General features: G+C 33.8%; 1 protein-coding gene across 4 annotated transcripts; it reads right to left on the bottom strand.

Moving 5' to 3' along the window:
• Positions 1–693: 693 nt before the first annotated feature.
• Positions 694–19,661, bottom strand: LOC112686345 (myb-like protein C). 4 transcript variants are annotated; one of them, XM_025558569.1, is made up of 3 exons: positions 19,212–19,661; positions 2,310–2,619; positions 694–1,127 (listed from the first exon to the last, which is right to left on the bottom strand). In XM_025558569.1, exons 1-3 carry the CDS (start codon positions 19,397–19,399, stop codon positions 789–791), a joined length of 837 nt encoding a protein of 278 aa, XP_025414354.1. In that variant the 5' UTR covers positions 19,400–19,661; the 3' UTR covers positions 694–788. The 4 variants fall into 4 exon arrangements, with proteins under 4 accessions (XP_025414354.1, XP_025414356.1, XP_025414357.1 ...); XM_025558571.1 differs by lacking the exon at positions 19,212–19,661 and adding an exon at positions 13,347–13,463; XM_025558572.1 differs by lacking the exon at positions 19,212–19,661 and adding an exon at positions 10,990–11,388.
• Positions 19,662–21,332: the final 1,671 nt, after the last annotated feature.

The following is a 21,332-nucleotide window of genomic DNA, read 5'->3' as shown; positions in this document are numbered from 1 at the left end:
TTATCATTAATTAAAATAAAGGAGGAGATTCTTTAATTTATGTTACAGAATTATAGTAAAGATATATATAATAATATATTCTAGCCAATAATATATAGAACATAAAAGTACACAAAGTTAAACATTGAAATAAAAATCCTTTATATGTACACAATTGTTAAGCTTCATTTGGACAAACAACATAATATCACAATTCGGTCCAAAACATTTTTTATAAAATTGATAAAAAAATGTTATAAAATATAAAAAATATTTATATAAATATTATTTGAATGTATATTATAATAATTATATTTTATATACTATTATATATGGAGCTGTAATGAATTAAAACAGCATATAAAGTATTATTCTTAGAAAATAAATGTGAACATTAATAATGTACCTACATTCCCTCCTCAAATGGAAGTAAAAATAAGTAAGGGATATTGATTTTTATCGCTTAAAGACCAAGAGTATACAATTAAATATGTATAGTATAGAACAAAATGGCACAATTAAAAAATTATTTTATTGATGTATTTGAAGATTAAAAACAAATAAATAAATACACCTCCAGTACAATTGCTTTTATAAAAATTTAACAGATGTATTGAACTATGACATCTTGTAAGTCAAAATAAAAATACAACAAGAATTTTTAAAAATGCTCCAGAAAATAATTGTTTTTTTTTTTTGTTTTTTTTTATTAAATCACATGGTACTTTATTACATAATATAATGGTTAAATTATAGTTACTTATTTATAACTAAGAAATAAAAATTGCAAAGCATGGGAAACCACTCCATTACATTATTGTACATTCACAGCACTGCATTGCAAAGTACAAACACTCCATACCACAGCTAGTTTTATCAACATCGTCATCAACAGGGTGTTCCTTAACAATACCATTAGAAGGTTTGCCTGCAGCACCCGGATGTTTACCATCACCATTGCTCATGTTGAGGTAACCATCTGTATCGTCCTTGGTGATCATTGGTTGATTAAATTCATGAAGTTCAATTGGAGATTCCTCACTGTCTCGTTTAGCAGAATCAGCACTGTTCAGACTATCCACAGAGGAGTTATCACCACCATTGGCCAATAATTTTTGGTTAGTAACGCCAATGTTGGCATTTCGATACTGTTGAAAATAACATTATGGTATTACAATCATTACTACAGATTAAATACTAAGTTATATATATATATATTAAGTATAGTATCAATGTAAAACAAAGCTAGTCAAAAAATATTCAAAATAATAATTTTCTGGTGTAAAGATATGAAGCTTTTATCATTTCCCATTAAACTATCTAATTAAAAACTTCACAAATTTGTTTATTTCTTACCAAAATAAAGTTTTCTATTATGACTATAATCACGTATGCACCCTCACCCCTAAACTTTAAGTTTTAGAAAATGTTCTTGAGTTGATCTATTAGTATAGTCATTATAACACAAGATTCAATATTTTTTTTAAATCGTACATAGGATATCTTAAAATATATTTTTAATTACACCTCCTGATGCATAATATTTTATTGAAATTTTCGACACAAAAATCGAACACCGAACCAATTATTTATAGGTATTTAAGTTCTTTTTTCATGAATGAAGTGAATTAACAGGCAAAATATTATTGCGCTACTTTACATTTCAAAACTTTTAAATAGGTAACCAATTGTTAGTTTGATATTATGGTGCCTACTGAAAAGTATTGTTTCGGTTTACAAAGTTAAAAATAAGTTGTTACCAAGTCTAAATAAAATAATGAGAAACATAGAACTTTACGTTAATAGTTGTCAAGTAGTAGTAATTCAGTGATTGACCAAAATATTCCTTCGTAACGTAAAAAGAGCAGTTTTCAAAACTTGCACAACGAAAAAAAAAACCAATATCCAACCGTTATTGAATCAAGATGAAAAACGATGATGTTTGGTTTAAACCGTTTATAATTTTTCTCGGAACCTGGTTGGAGAACCTTTCAGTCTCTGTTCCCTACGACCGCACGGACTACAATCCATTTCGGTGCGAACGGTGCAGTGTTCACCGAACGGACGGAAAATGTACCTACAGTAACGTTATCTCGATATCTACAGGCACAACCAGGATTCTATTTGAGGCCAAAGTTTTATTTTATGGTAAATGACCCATAATTTCAACTTGTATCCGTACCTATTATGCGAAGGATAGATCAATATTTTATGGTCGGAGAGCGGGGGGCTAAGCCTAATTGTGCCCATACGGAAGTCGGAAAAACGGGAACCCCGACCCTACCCACGCGGGCGTGCTCGTTGTACGCGTAATGATGGCGGGCACTGACCAGCTCGTTGTTGGTCGGATCGTTGCTGGTCGATGGAGGAGCTGTTCCGGCGGCGACGTCCGCTTCCGCGGCGTTGGCCTGCGTACCCCGGTCCATTGTCTGCGGCCGATTGTTGACGTTCTCCAGGAGCAGGCGGCCCGGTCGAGGGTTCTGCCGGGGATGGAGCACGGACGCTACGACCGGGTCCGACGGCGGTTGCACGTGATGGTTAAGCAGACCCGAGGGTACGGTCGAGGCGGCGACGACGGCGGCCGCGGCCGCGGTGGTGATAGCGGTCGACGACGAAGGCCTGGTGTCCGTGTCGATCAACCTGCGGCAAACACGGGAAAAAAGTGATTAGACGACGGATATTAGTGACGGCTGAGTGCTCTGAGGGGCAGTGTACCTAAGAACCGGCGACATGGCTGAGGTTGTGGACTTAGTAGCGTTTCTCTCGCGGTCGTATTCCGTCGACAGCACGTAAACTAACAGTTGCAGCACGCGGAGGAACACGACCGTTTCGTCGTACCCCATGGCAATACAAATAAATAACAACAGTAAAAAAGTGTTGACGAGAGAGAGAGAGAAAACTTTTCTGTTACCAAGTTCACCACGTTGCGTTGACCGTGCACGCACGCACACGAGAGACTGGCTAAATCGTTACCACAGTACCCGCGCGTAAGTCGTGCCGGAGGAACACACTGTGTTGCGACTAATAAATATCGCGAGACCGACCCGTCCGGCTCGAGCGGCGAAAACGCCGAGACGACGGATTTGCGTTTTTTTTTTCCTTTCTTTATCGTTTCGTCCCCCACCCCGAGTGCGGCAGTCATGAGGATTGCTGCTCGGTGTAGGAGTTTTGTTAATAGTCCGTATTGTACGGGGCAGCAACGAACGGATATCGCCACCGACGTGCGGTTTCGGATTTCAGAGATTACATTTCGCTACTCGACTGGCTCTCACAGCGCTTACAGATCGTTTTCGACGCGGTGAATAACGTTCGATTCACACGCGAATTCGAAAGAGGAAGTATAAATAAGAAAAAATAACGCCGATTTAGCGAATCGGAATAAACGAACGGCTCCGCGAACACAAAGATCTGCGGTGTGTTATGATAACGTTATCGAACACGGTTGGCATATTTATGGAATGCGTACATTTTGTTTCGAATTTCCATGTTGTTGGCGTCTCGGCACAGACTCGAAGACACGTGTATTCAGTGGCGAATACGGGGGGGATTTCCCCCCCTACCATTGGGCCGTATTTTTTACGTTATTTTTATATTATAAAATTGGGCTGAAAACGGATATTTTAATTTTTTTGATATTACTAATAATTACACATAAAGCATTAATTATGACTTATGATGGGCCTCTGTATAACTATTTTCCATTTTTTTTTCCCCATTCTGCGTTATGATTCTTCCTGACCTGATAATGATCATAACAGTGTAGAAACGGCACTTCTCCAATGCGCGCTACTAGTGTTGTTATCAACTTATCGCCATCATCATCTTATCACAATTTTAAATGGGTTGTGCTGATTATACTAATTATAATATTTTATTTTTATGTAGGTATTTTTATTAGTTTTCTAAAAAAAAAAAATAGTTTTAAAATAGTTTATAGTTCTTATGCTAAATACTTATTAATTTATCGACTAACGAAAAATACCTACAACACGTCATTACCGTTAGTCGTTGCTTTTTAGTTTTTAGTTTATATTCTCACAATTAATACAGATTTGCCAAGGAGAAAAAAAGATGTATCAATATGATTTTATAGATATTATGTAATATTGTGTTGATTGTATGATAAAATCATGATAAGTAATAACAGTATATAGTTTATAATTTTGTAAATTAATAAATAGTAAAAATAAATTACTTTTATTTATTTATTTATTTATTGTTTATTTAGTTTATTAATTTCATATTTATTTAGTTTCATAGGTGAAATAATGAAAATCATTTTAGCCTCTAATAAACTATAGGTTATATAAAAAAGGTCATTTAATTTTTGAAAATTCGATCCTCCCCCTTGTGTGACCTCTGGATCCGCTACTGCGTGTAGATGGTCTTCCAGTTCGGTAAACACTTATATGTTATAGCACACTATGCACTGCCGTCGGGTGCATGGACATACTTAAGGGGGATACCATCCTACCCAACGGCCTTTTTTTCTTTTTTTTCGATCAATTTGTATTAAATCTGTAAGGTATGTAATGTCTTATCGTAAACTTTTATTTTCAAATACAATATAGTGATTTTTGTCCACCCCAGTATATTTGTTCCACAAAAAAAAAAGTTAACTATAATAATTTACTGATAACAGTTAGTGATAACCCACCTCTCATTGAAATTTCCTGAAAACAACGCCACTGGTCGTGTGTAACACGATATTTCATTATTACACTATAACGCGCGCTATTATGACAGATATACGATATTGAATAATTATATTATTGGTACGAGGTAATGCTGAAAACTAAAAATGTTGGCTCATGCCTGATCGCTTTACGATTTATTGTATTATCCAAATACGTTGGTGCGTTGACCATGATTCAATACCTAGTAAATTAGTTCTAGTTCAACTAATTGGATTATTTTTGTCATGAATTTTTAGTGATATACAAACAACCTCCAATAAAATTAAACCATAGAACACAAAAAATATTCAGCAAATGCTTTTCGTGTTTCCATCAAATTAAATCAGTAGTTTTACCTAATATTATTCAAATCGTAGTCCAAACCGTAATACGTATATATTATGTGATACCATTGTTGTTATAAAAATATTCAATGTACACACATTTACATTGAACTGATTTGTATTTAATATGATGCGTCAGTTTAACATGATCAGTACTACGTATAGCCGTATAAGTATTTGATACATTATAAATCTATTTGAATCAAGTTCACTTAAAATTATCAAGATTTTACTTTTTAATTTTTAGTTATTAGTGTGTTTACTTATTAATTATTTTTAATGATTATTTGATATTTCAGAATAAAATGACATATCACAACAATTGTAAAAAACAAGATTTATCAATGTATCGTATCTAATTTAAACCAAAAAAAAATATCAAATTAGCCAACAAAACAACTAATTTATAATTTATAAATAATGTACATTTTAAATTTGAAGAATATAACTGCGATCTGATAAAATAATTAAAAAGTGTCCAATAAAATATACTTTATTGTTTCAACAGTAAATAATAAATTATTTTGGCCTAAAAAACAGTCAAAAGTTGTGGATGCCGTCTTTATTCTTGTGAATATTTTTTAATTCCTATGTATTTCTATACGCATATCAAATTAGTACTACTGAAACAAATTATGCGGGTTTACCCTTCAAATTTAATTCATGAAATAAATTATCATCGATCCATGTGACTCGTTAAAAATTATTTAGAAGATGTTATGATATAAGTACACTACGCAGCACATCAGAGAAAATTTTAAACGAAACAGTATCAACAAAAATAACATATAAAAATTACACTTTCAAATCTACTTAGAAACAGCCTCGTTTAAATGCATAGTTACAATAATTTTCGAGTACCAAGTATAATTATATGAGGTGCCTGAACTAAATCTATAACTTAATTAAAGGAAAAACTTAAACAAACGAATAAATGTTTCAATACATTTCCTTCTGTTACGGTTACTAGTACTTAAACTGTAACTAAACTAAATAAATCGTGATTAAGCTCAAGTATAGTTTACTATAATACGCTTAGGATTAAAATATTTTAAAAATGTGTGTAATATTTTAGATAATGTATATCGGAAAGCGTAATTAGATTATAAATATTTTTTTAATAGCAAATAAATTAAATTCTTAAAGAGCATCAATGTATTTTACATTGTCTACAGATCACCACCAACAATTAATTTCTTTAAAACAAGATACTAAAACTTTTTTAGTAGTTAGTCCGTAATAGTAAAAATTCTTGTAACTTTCTACATTCATAATCTAAGAATCGAATTTAATGCAGTTAATATTTAAAAAATGAAATACTTGGAAGAAATACAAAAGTGTATTTTTATTAAAAAAAATAATATAAAATTTAAATAGATAAATGTAAACTTCTCTAATTTCATATATTTATCTAATATATTCATTTATTCCGTTGTATGTTTAAATATTATAATTTTTCAAAAACGTAGTTGCATTAAATCTAATTTTTTTTTTTTTTTAGTTGATCGTATCTGAGAAATTATAGCCATTTATGAATTTCTTTATATAGTCATTTGTAAAAATGTTTCAGTCATATTGTAGATACTGTTTTTATTAATTACCAATAAGCTTCAAATGTTGCAAGGGCAAACATAAATGTAATCACACAACTATTATAACGTATAATTTTAACTTAATTATAGTACAATAATATTTAAAAAAAATCAACGATAGTCATTGTTTGAAGATCATACGATAAAAAAATGTTTCAGTTGACAAAAACAATTAATCGATTGTTCATACTTTTTTTTACGACAAGAAACGTTTTGTAAAATAATATAACTTAGAACACAAATCAACGAAGATTTGTGCCGCATAAAATAAACATTTTTTACACACATAATAAAATACGATAAACAAATAACAATTCACATCTTATTAACGTACACTCAGAATATATTACCCAAGACGTAATAATCGTTCATAAAATTGTAAAAAAAATATCCTGGGTCAGCCGTTCTCACGATAGGGACGATAACCCCCTTCCAGTGATGGAAGAATCATTTGAAGTGACATTTTACAATAAGACCTCTTTGATTTTAGTCTGGACGATCGAGTCATGTCTTATTTATTTATCAGTGTGCGCACAGTCCTCGAGCTAAATTTAGTTAATTCAGTTTAATGTAAATAGTTAGTGTTTGCGAAAAACATAATAATCCATAATATATCATATAAAAAATCAGAAATTTTCGACATCATGTTGAGTATTGATTTTACAGTGATTAGTTCTAAAGTTTGCCAGATCACACTCACTAGGAACAGTACAGGTTCTCAACACACAGGTATGTGAGCTTAATTAATCAAAGTGTTAGTTTATCTTTTTAAAATCAATTAAAACAATTATTTGGTTGAAATATAGAAACAGCAAAAAATATATATACACATACATAAACAATTTAATTCAATCTTAACATTGGTAGTAAAGGGTAACACATCCTACATTCTTTAACTCCGTCTTCTGTTTCTGGACAACGCAAGATTATTATTGTACGATTTAAACTAGCCATATTTATTTTTTCAGTCAATGTTGATACTCTTTCACTAGTCATTTTTATATATTAACTAATGATAAATTTCAAATAACTTGGAAAAAAAATCCAAAGTATAAGCAAATACGAACACACTATTGACAAAATTATATTTATCTATGGAGCTGTATTTCTTCATGTACTTCAATAATTTTGGAAATGTTTATATCAAAGTAATGATTTTCCTACCATTCTTAGAAGTGAATTAAGAAAGACATGATCAGGGCTCGGAAGTTCTAGCAAATGCATATTTTTTTTGGTTCGTTTTAGAACATCCAAAGTAAGATACAAATATGTTTCTCACGGTGCACCGTAACTGCGCTTGCATCGTGGCCATTTTGTAATATATCACCTAAACTCCGCATACAAGGTTTTTTTTTAAACTTTAACCCAGCACATAATTATTTTTTTATAAAACCCTAACTCCACACATCATTTTTGTAGACATTTTTGTACATCATTAAAAACATACAATCAGTATTCTATCAATTGACCGTCATTATATAATTCTATGTTTTTATTCATAGTAACAACCAAAATCTAATGAACTAAAAACATTTATAATAATAAAGACAATTTACAACAAATATCGTCGTCGTTCATATAAAATTAAATGTAATAAAATTATAAATTAAATTAAAACTAAATATTATTAAATGGTGCAAAACTTTTTTCAAATTTATATCTATCAATTTGGCCGTCGTTATATATTTCTATGTTTTTATTTATAAATTCCATATTGGTTTTTTGTTTAGTTCTAACTATCCTACTTCCATTATTATTAACAGAATTAATTCGTATGTAAGAATCCGTCTGCATAGCTAATAAGATTTTAATGAAAACTGCAATATTTGGATGTGTTGAAGTAAATAAATTACCAAATTTGGCATGATAAGACTCACCATTTTATGCCGTGCGGACTTCGGTATTAAAAATACTTTTAGAATGCGGAGCTAGGGTACGATCATTTTTTTGACCGTTCGGAATTACGGTGCATGCGGAGTTGCTGATTTACAAAATAATTTTATTCGTGCGGAGCTACGGTGCGTCCGTTTCTCATTACTCGGATATCATACACAAAATTTAATTTTTCTATTTTTTGCATATTTACGGGTATTATTGCTATAATTGTATTTATTTGGTTATATTTTTAAAAAAATATTTTAATTATTGGAAATAAATAGACCTCATCAAATATGTTTTCATCGATAATTTGATGTATTAATAGTTTGTTATTCCCTTATTATATCATTGCATTAGATTATCAAACATTTTAATAATCTAGGATAGTTTCCTAGGTAAATATATAAAATAATTTAAAATAAGTATACTTATTATATACCTATAGGTATATTTTTAAAAATATATTTCAGTAATTTAACATTTTTGTTAACAGTTTATAATTCAATCAGTCTAGACTGTATCTAACGAGTCCTACAATTTGTAAAATTACATTTTTTTCAAGTTAAATGTATATTTTTTGATTTTTTTGTGCTATTTATAGAGCATATTTTAGAGTTTCTAAGTGCATATTTAAGAGCTAAAAAGTAACATTTTTAATACTACAACTTCCGAACCCTGGAGATGATCCACGTCAGTGGCGTAAATTGGTCTAATTTTTAGAGTTGAAGACAGTTTGTAGGCAAACTAAATTGCGAGGTGTTTGCCCCCACACACTCTAATTCCTAAATTATATTTTAGTAATAGACTAAATTAGAATAAAATGTATTACAATTACATTTAAGTATATTAATAAAACTTATTATTTTAAATAACGATAATACCTTTTTGGTAAATTAGGTAGTTAAAAATAAAATTTTTGAATTTACATACATTGGAAATATCTTCAATATCTTAAAATACTGTATATATTATGTTCCTTTGATTTTATAAATGAAAATAAAGGATCATTTGAATCGATGATTGCAAGAACGTCACAGGCCACATATTTTATGAAATTGAGATATTAGTATATGCGATTCGTGACGTTTTGCAATCATCAATTCATTTAGTCTGTATAGTATATAATTTATAAAACTAAAAAAATGAAAATTGCCGCTAAAATCGTTCATGAATATTTCTAATTATAAAAAGAACTATTGATCAGAGTATATTAATTTACATCGTAATTAAAATAGTTTTATTATTAATCACTGTAATTCGATAACAAATAATTAAATATAAAAATAGCTTTTACTAATAGATGTATATAACACGAGACATAAATTACAATTTGTGAGAAGTTTGAAATAAATTGATTACTTATAAACTCCGTTACATACAAATGTGTTTTTCATGTTGGTAAATTAAATACACTTAATTCTGAATACTTGTAGGACGTATAACTATTTTATTAAAATTAATTACTATATAGTAAGAGTCGGAAAAATGTTACCTCAGTTAACCCTCAATTATTAAGTGTACATAATGTATAATCGGATGTCCTTGAACCATTTAATTGTTTTAAATTATTTATTTCGGATGAATGATTGATGAGCGAATCGATATTGGAAACAAATAAAAATGCTGATGAACATTTAAAAATAATGAAATTGTTCAAGAAAATAGAAGATTCGAGACACCAAAAAAGCTATCACGAAATTCGTAAGACTATTGCTTTACACGGTCAAAGTATTATAAAATAAGTCTATTTCTGATTACTCGAAAAAAAAATTATGTACAAATTGTATAGCACTTAAAACGACGAGCGGAAACAATAGTTTATAAAAAATAATTGTGCATTTATTTTTTTTTATACTACAAAAAATGTAGAGCTCTAGAACGATTTGCCAACGCTTAATGGGAAACAATAAAAAACGATAACACTTATTTATACGTTTATTTTGGGTTGTTTTTCATAAAAAAGTCCGGATTCGTAGAAAAGTCATACGCGCACATGTACGAAAACACATGCGCAAAAGCTACGACTACGTATGCGGGACGAGGATTTTTGTAACAAAAAGTTCGGGACACTGAAAAACGACTGCGTTCGCGATTCGACAGATGATTGTTCGTCACGTGCCCCCTTGTACGGCGCGATAAACACGCAGACAGACGTCTAGGCCAACAAGCCCAGAATGTTCCGGCGCCCAGACGGACGGCTGACGCGTTCGCGGTAAACGCCTCGGCTGCACCATCGGTCGTCGTTTGACCGGTAAAAAGTACTCGACTTGTGGGGGGACAGAGTACCCCAACTAATTTTTGAGATACTTTATCGTCCCCCTACAATTATTACGTTATAATTATAACGCTTAACCAGTTTTGGGGACGCACATTTTTTTTTTTAAGGAAATGGAGCCTTCTTTAAATTTGTCGAGTCGAACACTGCCGGTAAACATATTATTACTATTGTTATCGTCATCGGCACGTAATATTATTCATGCGGCTTTTCCGTTACGAATAACGTGGCGGCGGCCCACTCACCTCAACGGCGTCCACAACAACGCCATAACGCACCACGGTGCTACGGTGCGCCAAATCACGTTCACCTGCCCCCCACGGGTACAGGTATGACGGTATGTTCCTCAGCAGCGCCGTACGATGTTCGCGATCACGACGGATCGCGGTCGGAACAACGCGCACTGTTACGGCGGAACGTCGATCCGGGAACGGAGAAAACAATTGTTGTCGTCCGAAGACCATCCGGGCGCGGACTGTCGCGAACCGATCTGAACACAATAATCTGCGGCGAAGGAAACGTTACGCGCGACTAAAAACAGTGCTCCGACGATGACGACTACTGCGACGGTGTGCGGCGAGGACTGTTCACGTGTTGGAAAATCGCGGACCACGACGCTTCGGGACGGTCGAACGAACGGTAATGAAACAGTCATCGCCGCTGCGGATGGCCGCGACGACGAGATGACGCTAATATATATACACCGTTTGTGTGTGTGTGTGTGTGTGTGTGTGTGTGTGTGTAATGAATTCTTTACGTGATTTTTAAAAAAAAAAAAAAAATCAACCAATATTCGCAGTAGGTGTACGAACTTATAATTTATACACACACACACACACGTATACATTTATCATTTGACAGTGGTACGATAAATAATAATAATAAAAAGCGCCGTCGAGACGTGCGGCGGACGTGATATTTTTCAGTTCAGCGGTCGTACACGGAGTAGGCGCACGTGTCATTTCCACGCGATGTATCTTAATTGATAAATGGGCAACGGTTCAAGTTGTGATAGAAAAATAATAAAAAATAATTTTCAAAAAATAATACACGTCATGACACACGACACGGGCGTAACGCGTAAATATGGCGCGTATAATTTGTTACGGCGATTTTTTTTAAAAACCACCTGTAACAATGCGCTTAAGTGGCGCAATAACGACAGCGAAATTGGTTATTGCAGAAAGATAACGCGTGCATATGGTTTGTCATACTTTTTTTCTACTGAAACAATAAGCAAACGTGGTGGAGGTTTTAAAAAAATCCATCAGAGCTCAAATATTTGTAGTTAAACGATAAACCATTATCATATTGTATAATTAATAAAAAAATATAGTAAAAAACAAAACTCTAAACGAACATTCAGAAAGACGCCTTAACGGATGGTAAAATTTGCACAAAACATGATGTTCTTTGACTGTTTGTCTGGCCATTTAGTGTAATGCTTAAATGAACTGAACGCCACCCACATTTATAACACAAGGTTGGACTTGTCAACAATTAAAATTAATTAAAACTTTAGATCGATTTGAATTAGGTAACGTAACAAGTAAAATACATAATATAGTATCAAGTGAGTTTTAACGAAAGGTAAAAAAAAATTAAAATACGTGTTGATAAAATGCAATAAATTCCGAAAATTTTACTACTTATCGTATTCTGCGTCATAATATACACTACACGGGCGGCTATCATATCATTTCACATGGATATAATAAACAAACAATATACTTATGTTTTATAAAATACGTATTTTCCATAACTGATTGGTCGATTCATTGATAAATGAGTATACCGAGTTATATAAATCTGGTTTGTAAAGTATTGATTAAAAGGTACTTGTAATAGAGAATTTTTTTTTCGTTGACGTTTCCGTACGGGAAATAAGTAAAATCAAATTATATCCTCGATAAATATTTTAATAAATGTGTTAATGTCGCATGTTCAAACACAATAAACGTCAACAACAAGGCATTTTTCTTTGGATAATCAATTTTAATAATCAAATTCACTTTATAATGTCTAGACAACATCATAGAGACAGAGACGATTAATGTGATAACAATATACGTCATAATTTATAATAATATACTCCATTCAATTAAATCAAACTTTATACACATAGAACTTATCTTTGAGTTATGCTTTATTTTTATTCACCGTACAAGTAATGCACAGAAGTTATCAAAAACAATCCTATCATCAAACCTAAGAAACAATCTGAACACCTCAATCCCAGTATAAATACTGATATTTACAGCATGTCCGGTTTGCAGCCTATTATTCAGTTGAAATAAATTTAAATAAATTAAATATATTCGTAGTTCAAACGTATAAATTCAACTACAAAAGGAAGAAAAAATTAATTCCATTACGACGGCTAATTTGACTTTAAAACATAAGTTTAAACCTATATTAAATTTACCGATTCACAAATTATAACTTCAGATTTGAAAAAATTATTATAATTCTTTCAAACCGAATCAAAGAATACGAAATATTTTTCCAACTCTTTATAAAAACTAACATCACCAATAACGCTTTTAAAAGTTCCCACGGGATACATTACCAATTACAACAACACAATAATGTTAATAGATACCTTTTGTTACCGAGCAAGATTCTCCTCTTCATATTCTACACATCGTTGTTACACATAATTATTAAATCCTCGTACGTGCTGCTTCTTGAGAAACATTGTGTATAGTTTAAAAAAAAAAAATATGTCATAGTACTGCATCTGAATAGAAATATTAATTTTTACAACCGAAAGAACCTCTAATCAAAAAACAAGGATAAACACAAAAAAAAAAGGCATAGACAATTATTTATTTATGCGGTACGTTTAGAATACTAAAAACCAAACGTTAAATATGCGAATGTAATGCCTACACAACAAGAAGTAGGAAGGCGAACTAACTTCCTATAAATGGGGTCCATTGACGCCTGTACGACGGATTGAAAATATCCGTAGCGGAGTATAAAAAAAAAAAAATCCCGGCCACCAGTGCACAAAAATCGTAAACACAATGTATAATAAAACATAATTCACATAATGTCCCGTGACTAAGCAGGTGAAAACTGTACCACACGTTTTCAACGGAAAACCTATCGGACCGTGAAGAAATTCCCAACGAGGCCGTTCGCAGGTCTCGCGTATAAGATATATATATATAAAAATAGGTATATACATGGGGTAATGGTACGTAATAAGACATGAAAGAACGGCGGATACGCCGTACTATATTCTGTCTAGGTACACGCGGCCATCTGTTCGGAAACGCAGAGACACGACAGGCAAACACAATGGTGACGAAAGCGATTTTGTAAGAAATAATTTGTCAAGTTCGGTTTTTTTTGCACTCCCGTAAGATTATTTTTTTATACATTTTTTTTTATCGTTTTCCGATCCCGAATCGTGATCACAATGGTTGTTTTTCCGTTTCCAGCCATCGGCGCTATAACTAATAGAGACCTGCACGGGTCGTACCATAATATAAATATTACAGGTATGTGTTATGGGCGGGATCATAATATTTTTCTTTGGAATGGACCTGTCAAAAATATCACTACCTAAGTATAATATAAGAGTACAATATTAATGTCAATTACTGGCGTTGGACAAGGAAATGTTCCCAGACTGATAGGGTATAAGCTTGTCACAAATCATAATAAAAATATGCATATATTATTAGTCTACATGATATTCATAATAATAGATCACCGATAGAAACAATAAGTATTACGAAAGGGCCTGGGCGAGTTGGACTTCAAAAAAAATTTAAAGATCGGGCTTAGGCGGAGGCGTTTTGTAAGTTTAAATTTCGAGCCAAAAAATCAGCTACTGACGTGCGACACATGAATAAAAACGGGTACACCGGCGTCGCGTATCGCGCTTATTCACACGGGATAGATGGTTTCGAAGTGGATCGCGACCGACGATTTTTTTTTCTTTCTTCTTCCTACATTTTCTCGTATCGAATTTCATTATTGCCTGATCACTATTTGCGAGAATACCAATGAAAACCCAATGAAAACCCGCCGGATTACTTGGGTTGACGTCACAACGGTTCCGATTTATTCCGTTCGCACGGCGCTATTTGCATGTATATGCATATATGCATATTACGTACGATGCAGTGGAGCGGAGCGCATTACGTCGCGTCGCAATTTGTTTCGGATGAAAACGCGAGCGAGCCCATCACAGCTACCGCGGACCTACGACGACGGACCGTGTACGAGCACACCGTACAGCTGACGAGGCCTTACGGGGTGCTCCCAGTTCGCGATTCATGCGAATGGAATTTTCATGATTTCTTGTTCATTGTTATTTACACTGCTCGGACTAGGCGCCGACACGTTCCTTTCACATGCGAATACGACTTAAACTTAGTACATTTAACACTGTACTGCGTATACATGCTTGTTTAACGTATGCGCTTTTGAAGAGAAAAAAAAAATTTTTCCAAAAAATCCTTAACTACATACAGTCAAATACTTGTGAAGCATCGAGCATTACTGTTAAACAGTAGTTTTTTTTCTAAACTTGAAGATTTAAGTCGACTAGGCCGTGGATCTGATGTATAGTGGAATGTTTTCCCCAAAAACCCAATCGGTGCACTGGAGTTGTTTTTTTTTTATAACCGCAATAATATGTTACAGAATAAGTTTTTTTCACACTTTTGAGAAAAAGAGCAATAAAAAAATTGGTCTGAACCCTACTAGGATGATCAAGAGGTTTACTAACTTTAGGAATGAGAATGATTATAGAAAACTTCTATTGCAGGGACAAGAGTAATAAACCCATAACTGTATTTAAAATTAAGATAAACATAAGTAAAGATTAAATCCGGAGCATTAACGTAAGAGAAAAGATTTTATAAACTTATCTCCCTGCCCAAAATCTCGATAAAAATAAAAAAAGGTAGATGGTAAGTGTTTCTGTAGATCACTATATTGATTGTATTAACATTTAATAGAAAATAATTACTAAAATGCAATAGATGCAAAAAATTAAGTAAAAATACCAGAATTGTCAGATGAAACATGAAAAGTTAATAAGGACATAATATAGAAGGTACGAAATATGTATGCACCCGTATGTACACTACTTACGCACTCATCGCTGTGCATTAAAACCAAAGTTAAAAGCTATTATTTTATTTGATAAAACTATTTAGAGATAGACCATTTTAACCTTTAACATCTTATACAGAGAATAGTTGTTAAGAAACAAATTAATTCAATGTTTTAATTATTATAACATAGTAATTTAATACGCACACGGTCATGCAATTGTTTTCAAAGAAAATATATAAGATTAGAAGAAACTACATAAATCCACAACATAAATCAAATAGATAACATTTTATTTTTTGTACATATCAAACAAATATTTAAAAACCGTTTTAAACTTTTGTACAAATATAAACAATGGTTATCACAATTTTATGATCTCGAGAAAGAAAAATGCTAATATTAAATTACTTCTGTGTACAATAGTTTTCATGATTATCTTTTACATTTTAGTTAAACTATTTTTAAATACTGAATTAAAATAAAACGGTTAATACCAGTAGATGAGAGAACATTTAAAATAAATGCAGATAATTTTTTTCTATTATATACGCTTTATTTTTACATCATATTAATAAACATTTATCGATTAAATAATTAAACCAAATTACTGGAAATTTAATAAAATATAAATAACCATACAATTAAAATGTTTTCTTTCTTTTTATGTAATTTCTTAGATACAAAAATATTAAAACAATAAATGCTCGATTATTATACGATAATTGAAACACCGGGGTTAATACAACACAATATATAATTAAAATCGTTGTTAGCTATTACTAAGTAAATTATAATAATTATTCGTGACCAGGAAAAAAAATTAAAAAATTTCCTGAGCGTATGTATGTATAATCGCAAGAATTCAAAAAATCCAATCGCAAATGTATTAAACTATTTTCATTTTAGTTGGTTGTTAAAAAACTAGTGAGGAAATATTAAGTCACAAACAAATATTATTCAAATTGTTTCCAATTCGCAAATATTTATATCAATACGGTTTTCGTAAAGTAAACTAAAATAATAGTCTACGTGCCTTTTATTTACTACCCTACAGACGTTCACCCAGTATTCCAGTTCCGTCCACAAAAGACCAAGATTTTGCCGGTCCACGATAACAACTGCACAATCGATCCTTACTCTTAACTCATCCAACGTTATTTTCAATGAATTTTGCTATTTTTTTTTTGTCATGTTCGTTTATTCACTTATCAAACAAATCAAAATTTCACAAGCTACAAGATAAACAAAGCTTCGGTCCAATCAAAAACACTCGCTATAATTGCACGCACGCTACCACCACGTTACTGAGCTACGCACTTTGTTCATGACCTTCAAAACAAAAAAACATGGACCCTTTCCCTGTCACTAAATTTCACAGGGTTGCCAGTTATCGAAAACCAAACTATGTACTAAATAAATCATTCCTCCTAAATACATCGAGTGTATCAAACATGATTATTGACTTAGATCGGCGAAATTTTTTTCGGACACTTTGTCTTTGAAAATAAAATATTACGCAATTCGACAATGATTAAATGTACAAAGTCCATATTAATTATAAACTCGAACACGTACTGTTTACATGAAATGCACTGAATTGACTAAGGTAAAGCGTTACAAAAATGTAGGTATTCTTTTGGAAATTATTTAATTTTTTAATATTCTTCTTATTCTCCCTCGCCTTTCCGCCAACTTTTTGCTAAACCTTTACTCGCCTCGATTTTCTACATCCTTTACACATACACACACACACATACCTTCATATACTTCTCAATTGTACCCAACGTATTGTATCGTATCTATTTTTATATGAATAAAAAAAAAACTATCTGTTAAAAATATTATAACGATGTGTAGGCGATATATACGCAATAAGTAATTTCAATGCTACACAGAAGATGGCTGGTATGAGTTTTTGATGCTAAACTATATCGAAGAGAAACGACAGTCCTACGACGATTTCCGTTCTAGAATCTTATGCCTACCAGGAAAAATTGACCATTGTGTGCAACGTTATTTCTGAGAAATTTGATCGAACTATTCCCCGGTACGGTTACAACAGTAACAGGTAAACCAAGAACGTGCCATCTGGTTTCGGGCTGGATCACTTTTGTGTGCAAGTAACGATTAAACCATCATGACCTAAATACGATGTCAACTGAAACGTTTTGTCGTACGATACGGGATTAGCGACACTTAAGAACAAGCCATAACATGTTTGTATCTGTTCGGAGGGAGGGGGGAATATATAATATTATAAATTAATGTCTAACGTTCATCGACCGTCTAGCAAAACGTTAACTTTTTTTTGTTAATGATATAAAAAATAAAACACGTTACGTTTTAGGATTATAAAATCGTTCGAATCCGAACACATTGGACGGGAGGGAAATGAATACAACCCTGAGGAGATCGGGAAGCACAATTATTCTCGCGGCACTACACGCGTTATTAGTGCTGTGTGTTTTCTACGGAAACGTGTCGGTCAGACAGTGAAAATTCGTCGACACATTGCCGATTACCTGCGGTGCGAACGGCACACCGACAGCGAAAACGAACACCCGTAGCGTGCGGGGTCGGGTACGCGGTAACCTTGAGCGTAGCGGATTATGCGACGGAGATTTTACGGGACGGAAGTCCGAGAACGAGATTTTCGATGGGTTCGACTGGAAAACGGGCGCAATATCGGCGACGCGCACGACGGTTTACACCTCCGTCGGGGCGTGCGTGGAAATATGGAATGCGCGACAAAGGTCACGGTCGGCTGTGCGGCGTCCATGAATCATTTCTAAGCGAGTGAAAAACAACAACAAAAATAATAATAAGAAAAAAAAAAAAACGCTGTTCACAGCCGTGTGATGCGCGTACGTAGCTCGCGCGGCGGACAATAATATTATTATCGTGCGTTGTACCTATACCGGGAGCAGCAACGCGCACGCACACCAATACGCGATCGGAGGTGCGGGTGCACACACATGCGCGCACGTTCCCGCGTGTGGTTTCTTTATTCTTGGACTAGTTCACGAAAACCGGTTCCCCGAGGTGCATCACCGACGGACGCATTTTTCTCGGACGATCGCCCCGGACCGTACCGGCTATCCGTTTTCAGCACGCCATCGCCACTCGCGAGGAAACGGCGTGAAACGAAAAGGGTCGACGAGATCCCCTCGGCCCGTCGTCGAAACGCCGAACACCTCGCACCAATCCGTTATCAGAAGGGTGTTTATCAGCGGCCGCGCAGGTAGATGATAATGAACGTTTGGACGACGAGAGAGACGAACGACACCCGTTTTCCGTCGAGTGTGGAACGCGCAACGATAACGATACGACCCCCCCCCCATCTCCTCCCGACCGTGATGATAAACAAACAGCAGTGATAATTACTAACAGCGGTTTGTGATAACCGTTCTGGTAGGCCGTGTGTTTCGCGTTGTAGTTGTTGTGGATGCTGTTGTTGTTGTTGTTGCTGCTGCTGCTATTGTTGTTGTAACGCAAATTCGGCCCGCCATTTTGGACCAAGTGCTTGCGGTACGGTTCCGTCTCGAACCGGAGCACTTCCACCTTGTCGGAGTACATGATGGCGCTGTCCTCGTACGGGATGCGTTGCCGGTTTCGTACGGCGTCGTGGTCGTCACCGCCGGAAAACGTGGCCGGCCGCGCGGAAGAACGCGGTGACGGTCGCGAAACAACCCCAAGGAAACCGCGCGCGGAAAACAATGAACGAACGGACAACGACGGCAGCGCGATCGGAAACAAGCGTTGTTTTGACGATCCGTTGCGGCGGACGCGCACAAACGACGGCGAGGGAGATCGACGCGGTACTGGTTTTCCTCTGCCGCCGTCGCGTTTCACGGCGCTCGCCGTTCCCCGGGCTGCCGCCACCGCCGTTGGCCCGCTGCCCGACGTTCACGTTTAGGAAGGGGCAAAGCGATCACGAGCCCCTCGCGTTCCTCGTACGTGCAAGTACGACGCGTTATGACGACCGGGTACCCACGCACGACGTACAGTACATTGGGTCGGCGTCGTCGCTGTTGTAGGTGATGTTGCGCGCAACGTATCGTACGGTATAAGAAAATGTTTTTTTTTTTCCTTCTCTCTTTCGTGTCCATTCGATCGCTCGGTACACCTAGTAGGATAGTAGGATTTTATTCCACCACCCGAGTACATCAACCGCCGTTTTGTGCCCTTTTTTTTTCTCCCGAACGGTCGGAGCTGCGCTGGTTAAGACGAACGTTTCGGTCGAACATCGATGGCGATTTTTGGGTGTCGTTACGTTTCTTACGTGCGAAACGTATTGATGATCAAATCAAATGATGTGAAATGAAACATTTTCATTGAACATTTCCTTAGCACGAAATAGGTCCACGGCTGTTATGGAATATTGATTTCGGATCGATTGAGCACGAACATTTCATTTTTTCATTTTATTTACGATTAGTATTTAAACAACGTACACCAAAAGCATTCGTTGCGCTTACTCTGTTGAAAATAATTATTTATACATTTAATAATGCTCTGTTGAAATGCTTAGTGTTGTAAACAATTTTAACTATTGCTTGTAAAGGAATGCACCATTTATCGGTAAATTTAGTAAATTCGATAGATGCATTGAATGTTTAAGAAGCTTTCTAAAAAAATTTTATTTTTAAAAATTACACTTTTAATAATAATTTATTTATTTACTTTCTGAGTCATAATTTAATTACATACGTTATCCTAATTACTAACTAATAAGGGATAAAATATTAATGCATAGTTCAGCAAAATAACTGAAATTATAGTGACGCATTCGATGTGCTAACCAAGAGAATTAGTCATAATCAGGGCTCGTAACTTATAGCTCTAAAAATGGAAGTTTTAAGCGCTGTAATATGTTTATAAAAATATTCATACAAGCGTTTAAATATGCACTAAAAATAAAAAAATAAATCATGTAAAAAAATGTCAAACTCTTATTATTAAAATACCGTACGCGTCGCTATATGATACAAATAAATATGTAATTTCAAACTTTTCTTAAAAAGAAGATGAATTAATTATATAAATATTAATACTATAATTATTATATATTATATATATATATATGTTATAATTACAATTACTTGTTATTATTAAGAAAAAATGTTTTAAATGCTACGGAACTGAAAAAAGACCTGAGAAAGCTAAATAGCTTTTATACTTTAAAATAAGCAAAAATATGTAACATGAAATTTCGTATTTAGTTTCTTAGTTATTTGAAACAAATTTATAGCTCACATTGATATTTCTAGGACCTCTCAAAAAATATGTAAATGCTATAAGTTATGAACCCTAGTCATAATGCTACTACTATGTAAAGAGAATTTATTTTTTTTACAATTTTAAAAATGTTATTATAATAATTAGCAACACAAAAATCGGAGAACAAATATAAATTTACAAAATTACTCGAATTATGAGTTTAATAACATTTATAAAATATTTGTTGAACGAAACGATACATTTTTATGTTTAGTTGGCACTTTAATGA

The sequence above is a fragment of the Sipha flava genome, unplaced genomic scaffold (genome assembly GCF_003268045.1).
Source record: "Sipha flava isolate LNK unplaced genomic scaffold, YSA_version1 307_pilon_pilon, whole genome shotgun sequence".
Taxonomy (NCBI): domain Eukaryota; kingdom Metazoa; phylum Arthropoda; class Insecta; order Hemiptera; family Aphididae; genus Sipha; species Sipha flava.
The sequence above is the reverse complement of the archived record's forward strand: the minus strand, read 5'-3'. Positions and strand labels throughout refer to the sequence as shown.

What these genes read in the sequence shown, in the direction of transcription:
- LOC112686345 (XM_025558569.1), bottom strand. Translation starts at nt 19,399, where the DNA reads ATGTACTCCGACAAGGTGGAAGTGCTCCGGTTCGAGACGGAACCGTAC. An exon ending in AACGGTTATCACAAACCGCT is followed by an intron (nt 2,620 to 19,211) that starts GTTAGTAATTAT and finishes TGTTTGCCGCAG; the next exon opens with GTTGATCGACACGGACACCA. An exon ending in ATCCGACCAACAACGAGCTG is followed by an intron (nt 1,128 to 2,309) that starts GTCAGTGCCCGC and finishes TATTTTCAACAG; the next exon opens with TATCGAAATGCCAACATTGG.